Source organism: Macrobrachium nipponense, chromosome 15 (assembly GCF_015104395.2).
Source record: "Macrobrachium nipponense isolate FS-2020 chromosome 15, ASM1510439v2, whole genome shotgun sequence".
In the NCBI taxonomy this organism is placed as follows: domain Eukaryota; kingdom Metazoa; phylum Arthropoda; class Malacostraca; order Decapoda; family Palaemonidae; genus Macrobrachium; species Macrobrachium nipponense.
In genome coordinates, this window is record NC_087208.1 from 29,056,440 (window position 1) to 29,080,439 (window position 24,000).

A 24,000-nucleotide genomic window follows, 5' to 3' on the forward strand; every position below is an offset into this window, starting at 1 on the left:
CGATTTTGCGATGAGTGTTAGTTGTATAGGCGACCGATAAATGGCGTTCAGTCTGTTTGTTTGTTGGTGCTGCATGTTAACACGTCGTTGTTTAGTTCGTTGTATTTGCGCCTATTTTTCGTGTTATTTTGTCTATTTTATTATTAAACCATGGGTCTCAAAGCTAAAGACAAAGCAGGTGATAAGAAAAAAACCCAAGAAAATGATTTCGATGGAAGCAAAACATGAAATTATAGCAAAGCATGAACGTGGCGTTCGTATCGTCGATTTGGCAAACAGAGTATGGTCGAAATCCACCTTCTACAATATCCACGATCATCAAGCAGAAGGAAGCTATAAAAACCCCGAGACCATTGTGCCAAAGCGTCTCCTCTCTCTCTCTCTCTCTCGTCTCTCTCTCTCTCTCTCTCTCTCGCTCTCTCTCTCTCTCTCTCTCTCTCTCTCTCTCTCTCTCTCTGATCAAATTACGTACTGGATAATGTCTCTCTTTGGATACTTCGATTTTGCCAAATATTGAGGGCTACAAGAACAGTTGATTACTATTTACGTATCATATAGACTAATTAAAGTAAACGTATTTTTAAATAGGCTTATATTATTAGTATCACAAAACATTTACTGGCATGAGTCAGGGAGTCCGGTTTAACGAAACGAACACATTCTCTGGTCCTTAACTCGGAGCGTCGGAAGACGCCTCTCTCTCTCTCTCTCTCTCTCTCTCTCTCTCTCTCTCTCTCTCTCTCTCTCTCTCTCTCTCTCTCTCTCTCTCTGATCAAATTACTGGATAATGTCTCTCTTTGGATACTTGGAATTTGCGTTGTAATCTAACCAGAAACTTCGTTTTGTTATTATTACTGGAAACAAGCAATGATTTTTTCATTATTTGCGCTTTTGGACTGTTATATGTAAACTAGTATGTATTCATTCGCTCGGAAACTAGTTCCGCATATGAGGCGTCACTAAAAAACATAGAAAAATACAACATAAAAAGTGTCGAAAATCATCATAATCTCAAAATTTTTGTTGTAATCTAACCAGAAACTTATTTTTATTAATATACTGTGCTAAACTATAAAGGATTTTTATCATAGTATGCGTTTTTTAAAAGCGTCGTTAACTCGGAGCGTCGGAAGCGTCAGCGTCGTAACCTCGGGAAAAGCGTCGTAACCCAGGACGGATTTTTCCATTGAATATTTAAGAAAAAGCGTCGTAACCTCGGAACGTCGTAAGCCGGAACCGTCGTAACCCGGGGACCGCCTGTACTTGTTTCCAAATACTATTAGTTTTACTAAAATAATTTTTTAATTTATACATCAATAGTAGAAAAATATAGGAGAGAGAAACTTGAGAGGGGGAGGAAGTAACATGTGGATTGTATTTTACACATTCGGTCAATGTAACTATTTTTTACTCTATCTTATTTTTTACTTGATGCTAAAACACACGCACACACACACACAGAACAAAGCTGTTGAGAAAAATTGTTTGCAAAAACATATTATTTTTGTAGATTTTAGGCCTAATAGATTCACAATAGAAATTATTTCACTGTGAAATAATTTCCACTGTGAATCTCTATTTGGACTAAAATCTACAAAAATTAGATGTTTTTGCAAACAATTTTTCTTACAGCTTTGTTTTTTTTTTCTCTCTCTCTCTCTCTCTCTCTCTCTCTCTCTCTCTCTCTCTCTCTCTCTCTCTGCTCTCTCTCCTCTCTCTGTGGGTGTCTCTGTGTGTGTGTGTGTGTTTTGTGCGTCAGCATCGAGTAAAAAATAAAGCTACATTGACCATAAGTGTAAAATACAATCCTCTTGTTACTTCCTCCCTCTCTGGTTTCTCTCCTATATTTTTCTACTATTTATATATAAATTGCAAAATCTTTTGAGAAAAAATAATAGTGTTTGGAAACAAGTGTAATCTCTGAAATATGAAAAAGTGTTATTCATATATGAAAAAATAAACTTGTCTCTAAAATTTTGCAAACGACCTTCTGGAGGTGTAAGATGGATTTTGCATCACATTATCACAAGGAAGCCAAAACTGTCTGTGATAATTGCAGTACATTGGGGCCAATTTCTGTGGCTGGCGTGGTATTGGGGGAGGAAGTATAGGAAGCATCCCTTCCTTCCTTTCTTTGCCTTGAATTGTGGTGTTGGATTTGATGGAAGTCTGGGTGTACTATGTATTGAAGTACCCTCCAGTTATTTTTGGTTTGGTAGCAGTGTACATTTTAACTTTAGCGGGATTAAGTAACGTTAATTTGTTCTGGTTTTTTGTTGTTATGTACTTTGCCCTGGGCAGTGGCAACTTGTTGTCCTTGTCAGCAATTGGAGTCATCCTTGCTACAAGACACCCACTATATACATATTGGGTGACCCTTGGCTTTACTGCCTTGCCACTATGGGATAAATGAGCGCCATCCAGAGGCAGTATCTTCCTGAAGCAGTTTAATTATCAGGTAAGGAATGCTAGTATTTTCTATTTTCGATTCATTATCTTTGAGTGTGATTGGAATAGGAATGTTCTTGTATCCCACCTCCTGTCAATGTGGGAATCAACCATGTAATTACTGGTTAAGTTACCTAATTAAAAATTACATTTTTATAATAAAGTTATAATTACAGGCAGTCCCTGAGTTACGATGGGCTCGGCTTACGATGTTCCAAGGTTAAGGTGCTTTTCAATTATATTCATCAGAAATTATTTCCAGGGTTACGATGCCTACAATGCTCATCTGGCAGAGGAAATATGACACCAAAAAATGCTAAATAATCAATATTTGAAGTTTTTTTTTTGATGAAAAATGCAATAAGAATGCAGTTTACATAGTTTTCAATGAACCCAAAGCATTAAAAGTAAGGTTTTCTTAGGATTTTTGACAATGTTCCGGCTTACGATGATTTTTGGCTTACAACGCGTCTCAAGAACGGAACTCCTGTCGTAACCCGGGGACTGCCTGTATACTTACCTAGTACAGCAGTCCCCAGTTATCAGCAGACACAGTTAATGGCGATTTGGTTTTATGGTGCTTGTCTAGCGCCATAAAATTGGTGATTTATGGCGCCAAAACGTGCCATGTTCCAGTTATCGGCGCCTCAAGGTGACAATAATATAGTTATGGTGCCAAACATACCTAACAGGGGTGCCATTATCTAGTTGTTGGTGCCATTAACTGGATATCAGCACCATAAACGCCATAAATCACTGAGTTTTGGTTAATGGCGGTTTTCATTTATCAGCAGCCAAGAACAGGACCCCTGCTGATAACCAGGGACTGCCTGTAATTATACATGGTTGCCCCCCCCCCCTCCCCCATGCATAAACCTAGGCATAAACAAATTGAAGCCATGTTTGCTAGTTTTTCCTCTTGCCTCAAAAGTGGGTGGGGCTCATCACCTAGCTGCTAAAAATAGCTCGACCCAGGAATTTTTAAAATTCTGGCTGCTGATTGTAGAAACCTTTAGCTATGAAATTACTGGGTAAGTATAATTACAACATTATTTTCATACAAAAATGTCATGTTTGCAGTAACCTTTTATGGATGGTAACATACTTATATGTTTCCTTTTACTTTTGAGGTAAATTCTGGGTAACATACATGTATGTTCAAAATTTTGCACCATAAATTTTGAATAAATTTTGTGGGAAGAGTGCTCAGATCACTTCCATGGGCCATAAATGACTTGTGGCAACTTTAATGGCAGCTATAATAGCTAATTGGCACAGGAAAGAGAGTTCAGTTTGCCTTGAGATGTCCAAAATTCCCATCCAATGACATCTCATATTACAGTGAATATATACTCAGAATTTGTTACTGATTTTAGTTCTTATCTATTATGATATTGTGTGAGCTGTAATTATAATTTTACAAAATAGAATAAAGAAATAGAAAAGAAATACTTATAATTTGGTAAAATTAGCATATTTTTATGACTATCGTTTAGGAAAGAGGCCCCACCTAGAGTTGGAAACATTCACTTTCAATTTTCCCTGGAAGGTACAGAAAATTTTCTAGAATTTTTTTCCTTATACCATGTGTATAGGCATATACATATTCCTCTTTCTGCTGGTCATGGAGTGTTGAGTGAACAGATCAGGAATGAAGAGCTGTGGGAGTTGTTGTACGCCGATGATCTGGTGATTACTGCTGAAAATAAGGAGGACCTACAGAGAAGGGTTTGAGAGTGACGGGAGTCTTTAGTGGGGGTTGGCTTAAAGGTGAATGTGAGTAAAACAGAATTTGCTGAGCAGTAGGGAAGATAGAGACAGAATAGTGATACAAGAAAGAAGAGGCTCGATTATAAAACAGGCAAAAAATTTTAGATACTTAGGACCTTCTTTAAGCCGAGAGGGAGGATGTGAGGATGAAGTTGGCAGTAGGATAAAAGCTGCATGGGGGAAGTGGAGAGAGGTAGCTGGAGTGGTATATGATAAGAAAATGCCAATCAAGCTAAAAGTCAAGATATATAACACAGTGATAAGACCATGTTAATGTAAGGAGCAGAAACATGGGCTCCAAGAAGAAAAGAGGAAGTAAAGCTTGAGAGAACAGAGATGAGAATGCTGAGGTGGATTATGGGATTACCGCTGCTTGAGAGATTGGAAAATGATGAAATAAGAAAGAAAGGCTTAGTAAAGATTACAGAGGTGATAAGAGAGTCACGATTGAGATGGTATGGGCATGTGTTGAGGATGGATGACAAGGAGAGCGTGAAGAGGGCTTGGGCAGAACCTGTTAGAGGAAGAAGAATGAGAGGGAGACAGAGTATTAGATGGTGAGATGAAGTGAAAGAAGATATGGAGAGAAGAGGTTTGGTGGAGGATGATGTCTTGGGTAGAAGGCAATGGAGAAGGCACATCAGGCAACCGACCCCTTAATGTAGGGATAATAGTGGTGAAACAAGATTCCTCTTTCCGTTGATGGTTTTTTTTTTATTAGCCATTATTAAATTTTGCCCAGTCTTAAGGGGTGTGCTTAATCTAAACAGCAAAATAACAATAAAATGTATTTTTCTATTAAATGCACATTTAAATACATATATGAATGGTGCCTGGAATGTGCCCCAAAGCTAAAAGTGAACATATACATGTACTATGTATGTTACCCATCCATAAGGGGTTAATGACTTGTAGTGAACAAACGATAGAATTTCAAGCAAGATTGATAAAATCTTAGTTAAAAGAGGATTGAAAGCAAATGATATAGTAATCATGAGACAGAATTATATTATTGCCTGTTTATCTCTCAGTAAAGTTTATTAATAATACAACAGTTTAGTAGATTTTCATTCATAAGTAGTAGTCAGAGAAGATATATAATTCATGAAAGAGAAAATGAAAATTCAATAATTCATGGAAGAAAGAGAAAATTAAAATTTAATATTGAGTGGGAGATAGAGACTGAAGTAAAGTATTTCAAGTCTCCGGTATTTTCACTGAACAAGCACTATTGCATTTTATCATGGTTCACAACACTGTTTATTGGCTCATTATTTTTACCTATTACTTAACCATTGTTACCTTATGGATGTTAGGTTCTCCATTAATGCTATGAATTTTTAGTGTAAAAATACCATTCTTGTGTTTTTTCTAACCTTCACCTCTTGTTCAATTTATACTAGTGAAGTAAGTGACTTGGAGCATCTTCTGTTTGAATAATGAATGCATGAGAAATAAAAACTAATTTTTTTTTTCTTTGTGACAGAGAGTTGGTGCAGAAGTTTGAAGATTTAACTAACAAAATTACAGTAGAAAGGGCTTCATACAAGGGAAAAAGTGCTGCACAGTCCACGGCTAAAGCAAAATTTAAAGCAGTCCAGAGGGAGATAGACAAGCATGTACGTCGCATTCAGGTTATTAACGGTGAAATTGAAGCCCTCAAATTGACTATTGAGAGAGATTTTACTGAGTAAGTGTTGTTCAAATAGATTTCAACAGCTTATCTTTAATTGTATTCTTGATAGTGATAGTTATAGAATGTATTTTTTTCTTTGTGCATCTTTTAACAATATCAAGTGCTTATGAAATGGTAATTAGATCAAGAGAAAAAATCTGTATTGATATTCATTGCAGAATTTTGATAATTTCCTTTTTATGATAAGGCTGACGATTACTGTCATTAACATTATCTGGTATTTTTTCTCATTAACATTTACAGAATTCTAGATTGTTAATTACATTTTTTTATTGTAGAAGTATGCATGAAGTATTTAAAATAATGGTAGTGTATATTGTGTTTATACTAAAATTATATTTATAAAGGAGAGACAGATCATGCATATTTGTTGGTGCTTGGAATCAATTTTTCTTGCATATAGGAGACTAACTTTCATGGTATTTTACTTACTGAAATTTGCAGAGTACATTTTGACTTTTTAAACATTAAACATTTCTCTGTACCACCTACCATGACCTCAGCACATGGCCACAAATATGTATTTTCAATTAATTTGTGTGTTTGGTGAATTTGTTAGACTTCTCTAACACAAATTAATGCAACATATAATTGCACCTCAACTTTGAGGTTCTGTTACACATGAGGTGTGTCCAAGTCTGGAAAAATAAAAAACAGGTTTTGACATAGGAAAAACCAGTTTTGGGTAGTTTGTCTCATCCTCAAGGATTACCCTTTCAGTGGTCTATCCGAAGCTCCATAGTGATCAGACAAATGTCAGAGTTGTTTTAACTGGTCCTGTGGCCTGGTATTGTGTCGTAATGATAAACATTATACAGGCAGTCCCCGGGTTATGACGGCTTCAGCTTACGACGTTCCGAGGTTAAGGCGCTTTTCAATTATATTCATCGGAAATTATTTCCAAGGTTACGACGCATGTTCCAGGTTTACAACGCCTACAACACTGATCTGGCAGAAGGAATATGACACCAGAAATGCAAAATAATCTATATTTGAAGGTTTTTTAATGAAAAATGCAATAAAAATGCAGTTTACATAGTTTTGAATGCACCCAAAGGATTAAAAGGAAGGTTTTCTTAGGATTTTTGACGATGTTCCGGCTTACAACAATTATCAGCTTACGTCGCGTCTCAAGAACGGAACCCCCGTCGTAACCCGGGGACTGCCTGTATATCCTCAGTGAATGCTAATACCCAGTTTACCTACTACATCAAACCTGCAAGAAGAAGAAGTGGTTATGTGCACACACACCATCATGTTGTTTACATACGACCAAAATCTGACCAAGATTCCATTCCTTTCTGTTGATCATTGCAGGATGATCCCTTACCCAAATCCCATGTCTTTTCATCAGGGAAGTGGGTTTTTAGGACTCAACAGCAACTACCAAAAACAGGTTTTTCTTAAATCAAAACCTGGTTTTTGATAGGGTAGTCGCTGTCTAGTCTTCAAGGAGGTTTACAAAGAAATTGACAGGTGACAGAAAGCTCTTGAATTTTAATTCCGACAACCCCAAAACATTTTTTTTTTTTTAACAATTGAACACACTAGGGCAATGGTAGTTAATTAGAAAGTTTTGTAAACAAAGTGCTTGTTCAATGTTGATAGGTCTAGGATCACTCTTCATTTGGAGTAATCTTTTTTGGGGACACTTAGATGTGTTTGGTGGCAAATATCCACACGTTTCTCTATGGCTCCCATTGACAGGGCCTTTCTGCACATAACATTCCAAAGAGGAATCTGGTTTTTTAAAAAAAGTCCCTTTACAGGAGGGGGAGGGGTGAGACTGTTTCCACCCCAGCCCATTCAAAATTATTGCTGTGTCCCCAAAGGGAAGACTTCAATTGCCTGTGGTGTCATTGAAGTTGACCCCCAACCATACCATTCCTATGGGTATCCACCTCTTCCTCTGCCTTTGATAGGCATTCCATTTGTTGCTCATCTTTTTCCTATAAGAGGTCTTTGGACCTTGTTGTCCTTTTGTGAGGCATCATCCCTTCTGAACACCTACCTGTTCTTTGAGGAAAAAACATTTGGGGCGACTATAAGCTTACCCTTTTGGGTTAGGTAAGGGGAAGTTTTTTATTTTTGTTTCCTAAATTCCCCTCTGTTCATATACGGAACAAACCTTCGGTCTTAACATTAGGATTTACTAGCGCCAAGCTGGAAACTGGTAGAATTAAAATTACACTTGTGAGATCCAGGGACTATTGGCATCTATACCAGGTCACAGGGCATGTATACCCAGAATGCCCTCGGCGTCCTGTGACCCACCAGTTATATTCCTACCGCCTTTAAGATAAGACGTGTTTACTGTCTATCTGATTTAAAGCCGGTTTTCAGTTTGCCCATTTTTTTTATCCATTTCATTATTCTTATTACTTTTTCTTTCTCTGAGTGTGCTCAGTGTGAGTGTGATCGGTAAGAGCGTATAGTGGTATGATGGAAATTTTCGCTTCACCATCGGGATCTTCTGCCGTTTCGAAGAGGAGACAAAGGAAATGCCCCGGAGTCAGTGGCTTTCCATGTTCTAGATTCTGTTGGCAAGCTTGCTCGTTAAGTTTTTAACCACAACAAACTCCCTAATCAGGTCCGTACAGAAAGGGTTATTATGTAGTAATGAAGTTACATTGGGAAATTACTAGTTGGAGCCCTCCAATGTTTCCGTTTGCACTTTTATGCACCACTGTAGAAAGTCATAGGATGCTTGCCACAGCAACAATTGCTCTGGAACATTTTGGAAGACTTTGTTTGGCAACTTCCAGCAAGGTGTAGAGGATATAATACTAAAGAGGTGGATCCTAGTATGAAATTCTGCTGAGGCTGTTGCTTCTGAGAGTCTTCTCATAGGCCTCCTAAATTGGTGTGTAGCTATAAATAAAGGAGACTTTTTCCCTTCAGAAGGGAGTTGTAGCATTGTCCATTCCTTGGTGGGGTTTTCTAAAACTGGGATGACTGAAGCAAATGGTTTTAATTTTGCCATTGTTACTGGTCTTTGAATCACTACAAAATTCATATGATCTTTCTTTACAAGATTAATGATTTTGAAAATGAAGGGACAGAAGGCTGGAACTCTTAGGTGAGCAACTTTGGTCCCAGTAAAGGATGTTTTCTATAGCTTTTAATGGTTTAGACACAGGTAAGAAGACTGTTTCTGTTAGTGGTCTTTCACATGTACAACTTTATTTATAGTTTTTCTCTCATTAATTAGATATTTTTTATAGGGAGAGAAAATGCACACTGATGCTTCTAACCAAGGATCATAAGTATCATCAGGGATGAGTATTAGAGCCCCTATCACATTTTGATTTGAAGTTTTGCATTCAGAACTGGCCAGTAGTGGTTTACAGTCATAATTCCAACACTTGACCTTATTTGGGCAGCATTTGCATCCCCTCTCACTTTTGGGTTTCAGGATACAGTACTTTTACACTTTGGAGTGTACTGGACTAACTTAAATTCCTTTTCGGAATAATGCATCATGTTGCTCATACATCGCCATTCTGTGGCAATGACATTTTCTGTTGTTGTTCATAATTTTCTTACAGAATTGATCAAATTGTGTATCCCTTCTGGGGAAGCTTGTGTAACTTGATAGAGTATCTACAGCTGAGTTGCAACTGCCTATTCCCCAGGAAGCAGAGGTCCTGGGTGAATTAGTATAACTCTCTGAAACTGTTGTCCTTTTCATTGGGTTCAGGTGGATCCTTGTATTCTTTTTGGGGAGAGGATCCTAATTTCCTTACAGAATTGATCAAATGCTGCAAGCTGTGTGTGCCGTTTGGGGAAGCTTGCACATTTTGACTGGATTTCAGCAACCGAACTGTAACTACTTGTTTAAAGGGGCAGAAGTCCTGGGTAAGTTACAATACCCCTTGGAAATATAGTAATATCAGTTGTAGTCAAATGGATCCTTGTATCCCTTTTGGGGGAAAAGATCCTCTTCAGCATTGATAGCTGTAAATGGGGATAAAATTCCTTCTATAAGGCTTCTCCTGTGACTACCTGGTCCATCTGGATTCAGCAGGGTCATTCCACTGGCAATTCCCTCCTTATATTTCATAGTAAGAATGTCTCCCCTATGTAAAAATTCATGTTTCCTCTGCAGGTTAAATCTGGTAGGTAGTGGGGACTGATATTACTGGGTTTTGACCCAAACATTAATCTTGATCTGAGAAAAAATAGGGTGTTACATATCTGCTCAGGAGTTTTGCTGGAAAGGCATAATTTCCCCTTTCCTACTGAACCCTATAAATGAGCAATTTCATCCTTAAGACTTGCTGCCAGTAGCATACTACAAGTTTGGTACATATCTGTCAACCAAACAATTTTTTTTTTTCCCTTCACAAGACTGTACCCATGTAGGTGTCATGAGCCATACCAACTGGCATAAAATGAACTGAGCAATTTGATACAGAACACTTGAATTGAGGGTCCTGCATATTGGCAGCCCTTTAGTGATATAAAACAAGTTGTTATTAGAGGTCAGTCAGCATTAAATTATTAATGGACACTTCTGTAGTTCTCATACAGTTTCAATATTTGAAATAGATTCTTTTCGAGTTCCCTTCCAGGTTCACAGATGAAGTATCATCCCAAATGTCTTAACATCACAAGAAACACTTGGATTACAAAAAGAACCTTTGCAGACCCTTTAATGTTTTAGTCTGAGTGTAGCCAGGAAGATAGTGTACCATAAAGGATACCCCAACAAAATCCCAGCCAAAAAAAACACCTTTTGACCAGGCTCTCTCGTCATTGACGGAGAGAATCAAGCCCATTGAGGAAATGCTCTCAGGCCTCTTTAGATCCGGAACACCAGCTCTATCAATGATGGTTCCGGATACTTCAAAGCTTCCCCCCTTCGATAAGGAAAACCCTTGGAGGTTGGCCTTAAATGCTCCCTTCGTAGAAGGAAGATTGACTATAGAAGGGTGTGGAACAAGACCAATAGAGGACTACGAGCTATTCCCAGCCGGTATGAAGTTTCCTTTCCTGGGCTTTGTCAGACTAGCACAACATGCGCTAGTCAGAATAGACAAAGTACCAAGGGAAACAGTGATCTTTCCCAGGGAACAGGCCCAAGCTGCCTGGGTCCGTTTCCTAACAGAACTGAATTGTGTCAATACCAAATTGACACCACACAAGGGAAAGTATACAATGTTTGTTACCCCGGATGGTCTTCCGTCACCATGTACAACCAAGGTGGCGGAGTTGTCATTGCAAGCAATCTATGATGACAAACCAGTTCCAGCCCTGAGGGAAACAGAGCCAACATCTTTGCTCTTGCCCTCAGGAGCAGACATTTGGGTAAATGCTCCGGCAACGTTCACGGCTGGTAAACTAGAACCGGATTGTGCTTCGGACTTGTTCTCCGAACGACTGCCCAAACTCCCCAAATATTTGATCAAGGGGGAGTTTGAGGCAAAGACAAAGTTAGCCAGGACTATCAACTCCGTCACCTCGGCGGAGTTGCTAGCCACAACATACGAAGACGAACCAGTCCTTCGGGTCTTAACGAAAAGTCTTTTACAGACTCTTCAATCAGACCTGACTGAGTTCGCAAGTGCAAGAAGAGCTTGTAGGAAACATGTTTTGGCTGGAGCTACAGTCAAACATGAACCCAATAAGCTCATTAGATCATCCATTTGGGGGGAAAACCTCTTCCCCAAAGAGGAAGTAAATTCCATATTGCACGAAGCAGCTAGGGTTAACCAAAGTCTGAGAGTGAGGTGGGGTCTTCCTATGAAATGCCAATTTGATGTGTCTCCTCATCAACAAGCATTTAAAAAGAAGACTAGAAGGGATAACCCTTACCAGTTGGCCTGTCCTCATGGATATATGCAGGCAGTGCCGTCCACCTCAAAAGTAACACCACCACAACAATATGTATTGGTTCAACCATCCTCGGAACCTCAACCTTCGATCGACTTCATCGCAAGTTGTGGCTTCCCCAGCATATAATCCTGCATATGAGACGAGAGGTGCCTTTCGTCCATATAGCAGACATGCTGGGAGTAGTCGAGCCAGAAGAGGCTCCAGACTGCGAGGCAGAGTTAGGGGTAGAGGATTCCGTGGAGGTAGAGGAACTAGACCAGATTCCAACCAGTGAAATCTCCCAGGTAGGAGGGAGACTGTACTTGTTCAAGGGTCGATGGACCTTCAGTCCATGGATCCACAGTATAATATCAAAAGGTCTAGGCTGGAAGTGGGAGAAGGGCCCTCCCCCTCCAGTCAACTTCTTACAAAAGACAACAGAGGACCTCTTAGAATATACAAAGGAGCTTCTTCAGAAACGTGCCATAAAGAGGGTGTAGAGCATAAGATTCCAAGCACGATTGTTCAGTGTCCCAAAGAAGGACTCGAACAAAAGACGAGTAATCCTGGACTTGTCTCGGCTAAATTCCTATATTCACTGCGACAAGTTCCATATGCTGTCAATCTCACAGGTACGGGCCTTACCTCCCCGTGGGACCGTCACCACCTCTATAGATCTTACAGACGCTTACTATCACGTTCCAATAGCCAGAAAAGGAGTAGCCTACCTGGACAATTGGTTAATTTGGGAAGACAACGAAGCAGAATGTCGAAGATCAACATCCAAAGTTCTAAAATTTCTAGGATTTCAGGTGAATATGGTCAAATCCAGACTGACTCCACAATCCCAGTTTCAATGGTTAGGAATTCAGTGGGACCTGAAGAATCACAACTATCTCTGCCACCCAAAAAGGTCAAAGAAATAGTGAAAGCTACAAAACGCGTTGTAGCAAAACGACGGTCATCTCGAAGGGAACAGGAGAGAATCCTAGGCTCCCTTCAATTTACATCAGTGACAGATGTCTTATTGAAAACCAGATTAAAAGATATCAATCAGGTCGGGAGTTCAATAGCCAATCTCAAACTCAGAGATGAAGTTTCAAGAATTCCAGACATTCTGAAAAAGAGGCTTGTTCCATGGACGAAACAACAGAACCTATCCAAATCAGTTCCGTTACAATTTCCTTCTCCATCTTTGATCATCCACACAGATGCATCCCTGAGTGGCTGGGGGGGATATTCTCCCCTCAAGAAAGTTCGAGGGACATGGTCACAAACATTCAGTCAATTCCACATAAATGTATTGGAAGTGATGGCAGTGTTCCTGACATTGAGAAATTACAACCGTCCAAGAAGATCCACATTCAAGTTGTATCGGACAGCCTTACAGTCGTCCATTGCATAAACAGAAGAGGTCCCAAATCCAACAAATTGAATCATGTAATGATAACAATATTCCTATTAGCTGACCTGCTTTGTAGCTCCCAACATAGACAACAATGCTTTCGCGATCGATGCAATGTCTCTGGATTGGAACAGGTGGGAAAGGATTTATCTCTTCCCACCAGCGAACCTCCTATTGAAGGTACTTCACAAGCTACGATTATTCAAAGGCCAGTTGGCTCTAGTGGCACCCAATTGGCCGAAGAACAATTGGTACCCACTTATCATGAATGAAACTCAAACCTCAGAAGACTCCATCCTCGAAATTAACACAGACAGTACAAACGCAGACTGTGTCAGCTTCCTCAAGAATTCTGAATGCCCTAACTTTATGGACTTCATGAAGTTTGCGGCACAGAATGAAGCAAATGTAGATCCGTTAAACGTTCTATTTGTAGAATCGGATTAAAGAGATTCTACAATTAGACAATGTAACTCAGCAGTTAAAAAACTAGCTGTTTTTACATAACAATGTACAAGAAATGGATAAGAATCTTACAATTTCTTTCTTTAGATCATTACATGAGAAAGGCTTAGCTGCCAGTACTATTACCACAATTAAATCTGCCCTAAGAAAGATTTCATAATAGGATTCATTATTAAATTATCAAACACATACTTCTCATTTATTCCAAAAGCATGTGCACGTTTGAGACCGGTCAACCGTCCTCAATCGATATCATGGTTCTTAAATGATGTCCTTAACTGGCATCAGATTTGGACAATGATAACTGTTCTTATGCAGCAATACTAAGAAAAACATTGTTCTTAGTAGCTCTGGCCTCGGGTGCTAGAATATCTGAATTGTCAGCACTTTCTAGAATCCAGGACATGTCAATTTCCTTCAATCTGGGAGAGTCTTACTTTCGCCAGATAGACTATTTTTAGCAAAGAATGAGGATCCACATAATAGGTGGGCTCCTTGGGAAATTATTCCTCCTCCAGAAGATGAATCATTATGTCCAGTTCATACAATTAAAACATTTATGACCAGAACATCTCAAATAACAACGGGCTCTCCTTTATTAGAGAAAAAGGGGGTACGATAACTTTAGGAGGAGTTAGGCAACAGATTCTTTATTTATTTGTTAAACAAGCCAACCTAGATTCAGTTCCACATGTCCATGATATCCCGGCAATGACCGCTTCAACTAGTTGTTTTCAAAATATGAAGTTTGAAGACCTAAGAAAGTACACAGGTTGAAAGTCCCCAACGATGCTCAAGCGCCACTTTTTTAAAGAATTTACAGGCCCTTGAATTTTCAGCAGTGGCAGCTGGTATTGTGGTGGTTCATGAAGAACAGACTGATGGCTCTCCTTAGAAACCTTTGAATAGACTATTCCTTTAACTATCTCCCTCTGCATGACTCGCTTACACTCCCCACTATACCTTGTTTCCGGACCCGGTGAAACGTTTGTTGTCGATCCCGTTTCCGAATTAATATATGATGTTATACATAGGTATATAATTAACATTGCTATTGATTATTAGTATATTACTTTGATTGGTCTGTGTCACTCATGATCGAGACCAATAACTTCATATTTTGTACAATTTAGTTATTGTATATGCATTAATATTATGTTTATGGATATATTAATAAATTATTTTTTACAAATAATAAGTTAAGATATAATGCTAAGAGTAAGTTAAGATATAATGTTAAGATTAAATAGTAAACTATTTATAATTCTTACTCTAGATATCATTAACCTGGTTTTATATATTTTATACTCAAACTTGTATAACATTCTCTGGTATTTTTTCATAGGGCGACACAGGTCGACACCAGAAAAGGGATTTTGACGTAGGAAAAATCTATTTCTGGGGGAAGACCTGTGTCGCCCTATGAACCCTGCCCCTATTAACATTTCTTCCCACCCTGACTAATCCAAGTTTGTAGATCTAATCAGGAATGCAAGATGGCGCTGGGGTAGTAGTAATAGTGGCGTGTGGGGAAGAGTAGTGGGATTCCGTTGTAACGGCTCACACCAGAAGAGAGGGATTTTGACAGGGAATCATCTAAATGGCAGAAACCCTGTGGTTTGTGGTAACAGAACGCCCCTATTCTATACCGACACCCCCTGGGGTGATCGCGCTGGGGGTAGTAACCTCAGCATAACTTTGTTAGCTTTTTTCTCTGGTATATGTAAGAGCTATTTATACTGGGAAAAATGAATAACAGGGATTTTTCATAGGGCGTCACAGGTCTTCCCCCAGAAATAGATTTTTCCTACGTCAAAATCCCTTAAATAAATAGTAAAACATCAATATTTTACATATTTATGATAATTAATTTGAAAATATTCGTTATTGAAAAAGTAACTCGACTCTGACTCAAATTTAAGTAACTATTTTTCAGAATTAGAACGTTCTTTTAAGTCCTGTATTGTGACGTCACGACATCTTGACTTTCGTACCTATTGTAAATAATTGCTATACTCAACTGTCTTGCAGAACAGTTTACCAGTTATTCATGCAGATTGTTATCAGCTATTCATGTAATTGTTATAATCGTAATGCGTATATATATCTTTATTATTTACTTTTTGGATATATGAAGATGTTTTACTGCCGGATTACCGCCGTAGTGTGACACAATCGTTTTCGGTCCCTGGGCCTCTGTCTGTTTTCGCACCATAAGAAATTATGGGGCCGAATTTGCAATGACCAGAAAGTCGTTAAAAGAGGAAAGTTAGCATTGAGGGGCATATGTTTTGACTGAGAAAAATACAAATTTATTCAATAGCTAGGTTGTAAAAAATACTTGGTTATAAAAACTTGATTGACAACTAAGCTGCATGTCTACTATGGGTTTCAGAGACAGTGCAAGCACATTTTTGGGCAATACCTATTTCTGTAACGAACACTCGTAACAGAACGAGATTTTGCTATAGTGCATTACACCCAGTGCTGTAATTTATAAGGGTATCGTGAATCACTAATTGTAAAGAATAACGACACTTGTCCTTGTACCAAGAGACAAAAACTCCATTATGCAGCCTCTCTCTTCTCTCTCTCTCTCTCTCTCTCTCTCTCTCTCTCTCTCGTCTCTCTCTCCTTCTCTCTCTCTCCTCTCTCTCTCTCTATCTCTCTCTCTCTCTCTGCCATCGCATTCGGTATGTGTTGACCCTCCAAACTGGGTATAAGACTACACACAAAACGTTGAAATTGGTGAAATTAGGCTATGTATTGGAAGTATATATACATAAATATTAAAGCAATTTTATCATTATTGCAATACTATGACAACTAGAATTCATGGAAACAGTTTATAATAATGGACTGGTGTATGTGTAAAGCCTCCACTAATGTGGCAACGATGATTTTGCCATTCTTAGCATGCAAACATTAAAGGTTACATTTATTTCTGGCATACGATTATTAAAGAAATTCAAAATACTAATATAGACTGAAATCAATGAAAAGTGCTAGCAAAAACAAAAAAGCAAAAAAAAAAAAAAAAAAAACATATGTATATAATTCACTTCTCCGTAGTCGTTCCTCTATGCACTTTTCCGTAGTCGTTCCTCTATGGTTTTCGGCAGCCAGATGTACGAAAACGTTAGAAATATTTGATTGTATCTACTTTAGAAATATCTGTAATTTTTCGGGGTAATTTGGTTGCAAAAAAGGGATAATATACATGAATTAAATTAAAATTTTTAAATAACAAAGTAAATTTAAACTAAATAACGAGTAAAGTAAACAATTTAGGGAATAAAACTTTGCAGTTCGTCGTCTGCTGTTCGTAACTGTGTTTGTGGCGCGCCCGCTTAGAAACCAGGAACAGCAACGGGTTTAAAGTGCAATGTGGAGTGAACTGAGACCAAAATGTGTATAATAACAATCAAATAAGCACTGTGGAGTTTCAGTTGTGATGGCAGTAAGGATAAAAACCACCGATTACAAGGTAAGAATGAATTCAGTTCAAACCATAACCCCGGGAATAACAAGTTTCATACTTTCACTAATATAGGCAACAAAATGTTTTATTGTGCTGATTACAACTGCAATCTTGAGTAAGATCAATAAACGTTACATATATACGCTAACATTGTTCAAATGAGTGCTGGGAAGGCTGGGGAAAGATGGTGGCCGTCACTGATCAGAACCTTCCATGCAAAACGTAGCCGCCATATTGGATTTCAAAACTGCCTTGAAAACATATTTTACGAAGAGCTCACATGCTTATTTTAGTTCGTATGGGGCATTCATATATCACATTATGTTGACGAAACTTCAATCTTTTAAATGGTATACTTAGAGTTGCAATTGTATTCTTGTTTCACCAATTAAATGTCGAGTGAATAAGACCCGTCCACCGTGGTGAGGGTTGGCCTTCCGTGGTGTTTTACCCTATATATATATATACATACATATATAAATTACATAAAGGATTTGTATGTGCAAATTTTTCTAGTAAAAATGTTGTATTTGTGTTATATTATGATATGTGACTTAGTGGCCTTGTTAAAATATGTCACATTACTTTTCAAGAGCCACAATTGTCAAGAGCCACAATTGCTATGTAAAAACTTAAAACATGGTAAGTAAACTTGACATTATAACTATTTAAATGTAAATAAAGTTGCATATTGTAGAAGCATCACTGGTAGTATTTACAAATAAAACAAGAAGTAAACTGCACTCACCATTATGAGCAAAATTCTTGTAAATCTGAAGGAAAAGTAAGATTCAAGAGTATAGTTATTCTCTTTGATACATATCATGTAACCCCCAATAGTAATCATGCTTCCATTATACTGGAATAAGGGAGCTTTATTTCTAAATGGTATGTAAGCTAATATGAAGGGTTTTTAAACTTCATTGTATGTTGGAAAAATGTATAAAAATCCTCTAGATTTTTTTTTCCAATAGAGTCTGTAAGTATTTGCTTAGATGTTCTCTCTAGTCATATTTGTTCTGCAGTTGTGGAGTGAATTTTGAAAATACTGAAAAACCCATGAAGAGTGCATTCTAAAACAGATAGCTTTTATTTGGACAGAGTTCAGCGTGTTTGGGAAGAACACAACAAACAGCATCAAGAGGAGATAGAAAAGGTACAGACAGAAGTAAGCAACATAGAAAGCATTAAGAAGACTGCAGAGACCCATCATTCAAATATCGAGCATACTATAAAAGTGAAATTGGATAATTTTCAACAGCTACAGTTTGAAGAAAACATGACAAATCGGAAAATAAGTGAGTAGTGGATTGAAAATGTAATATTTAATAGGCTAATGTTTTAATTTTAAGGAACCAATGAAAAGAATTTGTTGATTTTAAAATGCAAATCTTTATCCCATAAGAATCCTACCTGTTGTATGAAGTTTACAGCTGTCTGTATTACCATAAATTTTTTTACAGAATCTGTCATAAGAGATATTTTTTGCTACCAACAGATCAGAATGACCCTTTTGGCCAGAGTAGTACTGTTTTGTTTTGTGTTTAACCCTTAATAAATCAATATACAGCACTACAGGTTGGCAAATCTTTGAAGTTGACCAATTTAAGAAAAAAAAAACACCTCAATGGAAAGAGGAAGGTATGCAAATTCACAAGGTATACAAATAATTATGAAAAATTTTCCCTACCTTCCACGAGAAGTTGAAAATCACTTTACAACCCCTTGTGGGGCCTCTTTTACAATACAGTCATAAATTTTACGAAGTTATTTGTGGTTCTTCTCATAAATAAATTTATTGTATTGTAAAATTATACAGGCAGCCCTCGGTTAGCTGCAAAGGTTCCATTCCTGGGGCCCCGACACTAAGCGAAATTCGCCCTTAACCGAAATTCAAAAGTCTACGGACATCACAATCCACTTGCGGTGCCCTAGAGTTGTTAACGATGCCTTAGACAGTGTCCCGGCCACATCTTTTGCCCTAATATGTAATCACTTTTTAATGAAAATGTGGAATTTCATTTGCCTAATCATTCACTATGGTCTGCCTGGTAGTACAAGCAGTCCCTGGCTTACGACTTTCCGAAGTTACGGCACTTTTCAATGATATTCATCAGGAATTATTTCCAGGGTTACGACACATGTTCCAGGGTTGCGTTGCTTACGCCGCCTGTCTAGCTGAAGAAATATGAGTCTAACAATGCTAAATAATTATTTGAAGATTTTTTTAATGAAAAATGCAATAAAAATGCAGTTTACATAGTTTTAATACACCTAAAGCATTAAAAGTAAGGTTTTAAACATTCAACTTACCTGTCAGATATATACTTAGCTATTAGACTCCGTCGCCCGACAGAATTTCGAATTTCGTGCACACGCTACAAGTAGGTCAGGTAATCTACCGCTCTGCCGCTGGGTGGCAGGAATAGGAACCATTCCCGTTTTCTATCAGATTTTCTCTGTCGGCCATACTGGTAACATCGTTGTTGGTATCTCCGGCTGGATTTCGTTTTTGAATCGCAATTGATCTTCGTTTTAGACCTTTTGGTGACGTATTTGGATAGTTGGATTGGCATACGCTATTGTGGACCGTTATTTGGATTTTGTATGGGATTTTTCATCATGATGTCTGACTCTGGAAGTGTGGTGAGAATGTGTGTGAATGAAGGGTGCAAGGTGAGGATGCCGAAAGCTTCGGTTGATCCTCACACTGTCTGTAGAGTGTGTAGAAAGTATGAATGCTCTATCGATAACACTTGTCGTGAATGTGAGAGTTTACGTGCTGAAGGGTGGAAGTCTCTAACTTCTTACTTGAAGAAGTTAGAGAAAGACCGGTTAAGGAAGTCTTCTTCCAAAACCAAGCCTAGCTCTCTTTCTTCAAGTGACTTGGTAAGTAATTTTGTACCCTCTTCTAATATGATGAATGCTCCTTCTAATATTTCAGGACCTTCACCGAATGCAGATCCTACGGAATCTGCTTCGGAAATTGCAAGTCTTAAAGCAGTCCTTATGAAAATGGAGCGTAAAATGGCTGCGATTGAAGGTAAACAAAATATTAGTGCTGTGGATAGTGATATGAGTGTCCCCAGTGCAGTGGAGGAGGCGTCTGATTGGCTCCACAACGCTCCCAGGCCTGACCTCTTTCAAGCTCCCAAGCCCAGAGGAGAAGGAATGTCAAAAGCCGTACGGAGGTTGTGGAGAATCCCCACCAGTCAGACGTCTCTTCGGCAGAATCTGTAACACCGCAGACTGCCAAAGAACGCTATAGAAAAAGCGTTCTCCGTGAATGTTTTTCATCGTCTGAAAATTCTTCTCCCAAACGAGGATGGAGATCGGCGGAGTCTGTCTCGTCCCCTGAAGAAGAACTGGGGATAAACTGGGTTAAATTCAAGTCCGGAACGATTTTCGGAGGATTTACCGACAGAGAACAAGAAAGCAAAAAGAATGCTATCTCCCGCAAAGTCTTGGGAAATGGAAAAAGACTGCTCTCCTTCCCCTCCTTTAGACCAAAGGACTGAAACACTAGGACATTGAAGAATATGCAGGAGTCAATTGCTTCTCTGGTCGGAGGCCTTTCTAGAGATCCTCCAAGAAGAAAGGATTCTAGTCTTCCGGTGAAGAAATCTAAGGCTCCTTATTATGAACCTCCAAGAAAGGAAGTTTCTTCTTCGGATGAGGAGTCGTCAGTTTCGTCTATCTTACACAGACCCGCTAAACGACATGTTCATGAAGTGCCAGCCAGGCGCCAAGCGCCAGCTGAGAGCGAAGCGCCAGCCAGGCGCAATACACTATCTGGACACGAAGAACCAGGAAGTAGTTATTCTTCAGATGAAAATGACAACCGGAAAAGGTTTGCAGAAGCGGATAACGGAAAAGAAGCATTCAGGGATAAGGATATATTCTCAAATGAAGCGCAAGACAGACATGAAGCGCCAGATAGGCGCAAAGCGCCAGCCAAGCGCGAGGCGCCAGCCAGGACGCCAGCCAAGCACAAAGAGCCAACCAGGCGCGAGGCGCCAGCCAGACACAAGGCGCAAATCAGGCATGAAGAGCCAGCCAGGCGCGAAGCGCCAGGCAGTAGCAAAGGAACTCCAGGCAGACATATAATGTCTTCAAATAGTAATTCTCCGGGAATTAGAAGTCCTACTCGTACTAGGGAGAATCGAACTCCACAAAGGGAACCTGGTCCTTCGAAAGTGACAGTTTCCACTTCCATGTCTCAGGGAAGATCAGTGGAAAGGAAAGAGAAGACTTCTAGATCTGTTAGTCTCTCTCCTTCCAGAAGTATTTTGCCTAAGGAAACAAGATCTCCAGATAGAGATTCTCACAAAAGAACTCGCTCCCCTTCTATGGTAGAATTGGAAGACGTGTCGGAGGAGGAAACCCCAACCAACGAGGGTGTTTCCAATTATAAAGTATTGGCTTCTCTTCTCCTTCAAGAGTTTGGAGATTCTCTAAGCCCTGCAGCTCTTCCCTCTCCTAGATCTCTTTTCTCGAGTACGAAAACTCCGAAGTCCTCTTCATATTTAAAGATGAAGCCAGCCATATCAATGAAAAAGGCGCTTCAATCCTTAAATACTTGGATGAACTCGAAGAAGGAAGCTTTAAAGACGGTTTATTGCTCTCCTCCCTGTAAGCTCGGAGGTAGGAGAGGGATATGGTATAGAACGGAGGAAGCAATGGGGCTTATGCTTCCATCTTCCGCGGAAGCTGATTTTTCAAGCTTAGTTGAAGCTTCGAGGAGACACGCGTTGAATTCAGCGAAAGCTCACTGGAGCATGTCAGAATTGGATCAGCTCCTTAAGGGACTTTTCTATGTACTATTAGAAGTATTTAACTTCCTGGATTGGTCCCTTGGAGTGCTGGCAAAAAAGGCCAAAGAACCGGACGTTTTGGACCCGGAAGCCTTACATAGTATATTATCCTGTATGGATAAGGCAGTACAAGATGGTTCGGGAGAGCTGACATCCCTATTTGGATCGGAAATTGTGAAGAAGAGATCTTTGTTTGGATCGTTCCTAACGAAAGCAGTATCTCCTTCCCAGAGGTCAGCCCTCTTGTATGCTCCTCTCTCGGATCACCTTTTTCCTTCTCACTTGGTGAAGGATATTTCAAAGTCTCTTTCTGAAAAGGCAACCCAAGATCTATTGGTTCAATCCACCAAGAAGACAAGGCCAGCAGTACCAGTTGCAAAGAAGGCTGCTCGTACACCTATTGTGCCCTTTCGGAGAGGTTCCGCCTCTCGACCTCCAACAAAAAGGAAGACATCAGAGAAACGAGGAAGGTCCTCCTTTCAGGCCTTCAAGAAGTCGAAGTAGCAGCGAAGTCCTCCAAACATCTGTAGGGGCCAGACTCCTAAACTTTGTAGGGGCTTGGGCATTAAGGGAAGCCGACCCTTGGACGTTGGCTGTTCTGGAAAAGGGATACATTATACCCTTTCGGGACAGGCCACCTTTGTCAACATCTCCAAAGGAACTGTCGGCAAAGTACAAGGACCCTGTTCTGAGAGAGACACTTCTTCAGATGGTAATAACGATGAAGGACAAAGAAGCAATAGAAGAGGTTCAGGATCCGTTCTCCCCGGGGTTTTACAACCGCCTCTTAGTACCGAAGGCGTCAGGAGGATGGAGACCGGTCCTGGATGTGAGCATCCTGAACCGTTACGTAGAAAAGAAGAAGTTCTCCATGGAGACTTCTGCCTCGGTGCTTTCAGCCCTGCGTCGGGGAGACTGGATGGTCTCGCTGGACCTTCAGGATGCCTACTTTCACGTTCCAATTCACCCATCGTCGAAGAAGTATCTCAGGTGTATGATACAAGGAAAGATCTACCAGTTCATGGCCTTGTGCTTCGGCTTCTCCACAGCTCCGCGGGTGTTTACGTACCTGATGCGGAATGTAGCCAGATGGCTACATCTGGAAGGCATAAGCATCTCCCTATACCTAGACGATTGGTTAAGAGCCAAATCTCAGAAGCAATGTTTGGAGGATCTACAGAAAACACTCGATTTGACAAGATCTCTAGGATTGCTCGTGAATCTCGAGAAATCGCAGATGATCCCCAGTCAGGACTTAGTCTATTTGGGGATTCAGATGATTTCTCGGGATTTTTGGGCTTTTCCTTCCCAGGAAAGAATACTTCGAGGAATTCAGAAGGTCACGACCTTTCTAAAGAAAGAAAAGAGTTCAGCCAGGGAGTGGCTAAGCCTTCTAGGGACTTTCCTCCCTAGAACAGTTCGTGTCCCTAGGGAGACTTCATCTACGCCCGCTTCAATTCTTCCTAAGACGATCGTGGAGTTGGAAAGAGGGGCGACTGTCGGACGCTTTCTCTATTCCAATAGAAGTGAAGAAGCACCTGAAGTGGTGGCCGCACCCTCTAAAAAAGAACGAGGGAATGTCTCTAGAGGTTCGGAACCCAGACCAACTCTTGTTCTCAGACGCTTCAGAGATGGGCTGGGGAGCGACTCTAGGAGTAAGAGAAGTGTCGGGCAAATGGGAGAAAGAGCAAATGGACTGGCATATAAATGCCAAAGAACTGTATGTAGTGTTTCTGGCACTGAAGTCCTTCGAAACAGAAGTAAGAAATCAGGTGATACAAGTCAACGCAGACAATGCCACTGCGTTGGCTTATATCAGAAAACGGGGGGACGCACTCGTTTTCCCTTTACGAAATAACGAGAGATCTGTTGTCATGGGCGGAGGAGAAGAACATTACCCTCCTAACCAGGTTTGTGAAGGGAGAAAAGAATGTCAGAGCAGACAGACTCAGCAGGACAAATCAAGTTCTCCCCCACGGAGTGGACTCTCCACGAGCAAGTGTGTCAAAGCCTGTGGACCCTGTGGGGAAGGCCACAAATAGATTTATTTGCAACGTTCCTATCAAAGAGAATAGAGAACTTCTGCTCCTCAGTCGAAGACCCG

At 39.8% G+C, this 24,000-nt stretch overlaps 1 protein-coding gene across 3 annotated transcripts in view; it reads left to right on the forward strand.

Moving 5' to 3' along the window:
* Positions 1–24,000, forward strand: part of LOC135227060 (structural maintenance of chromosomes protein 6-like) — a 287,005-nt gene that overhangs the window by 102,008 nt on the left and 160,997 nt on the right. For all 3 annotated transcript variants that reach the window (XM_064266876.1, XM_064266875.1, XM_064266877.1), the window contains exons 10-11: positions 5,705–5,908; positions 18,184–18,380. In XM_064266876.1, coding sequence (XP_064122946.1) covers positions 5,705–5,908; positions 18,184–18,380 — 401 coding nt within the window. The remainder of the gene's footprint in view (positions 1–5,704; positions 5,909–18,183; positions 18,381–24,000) is intronic.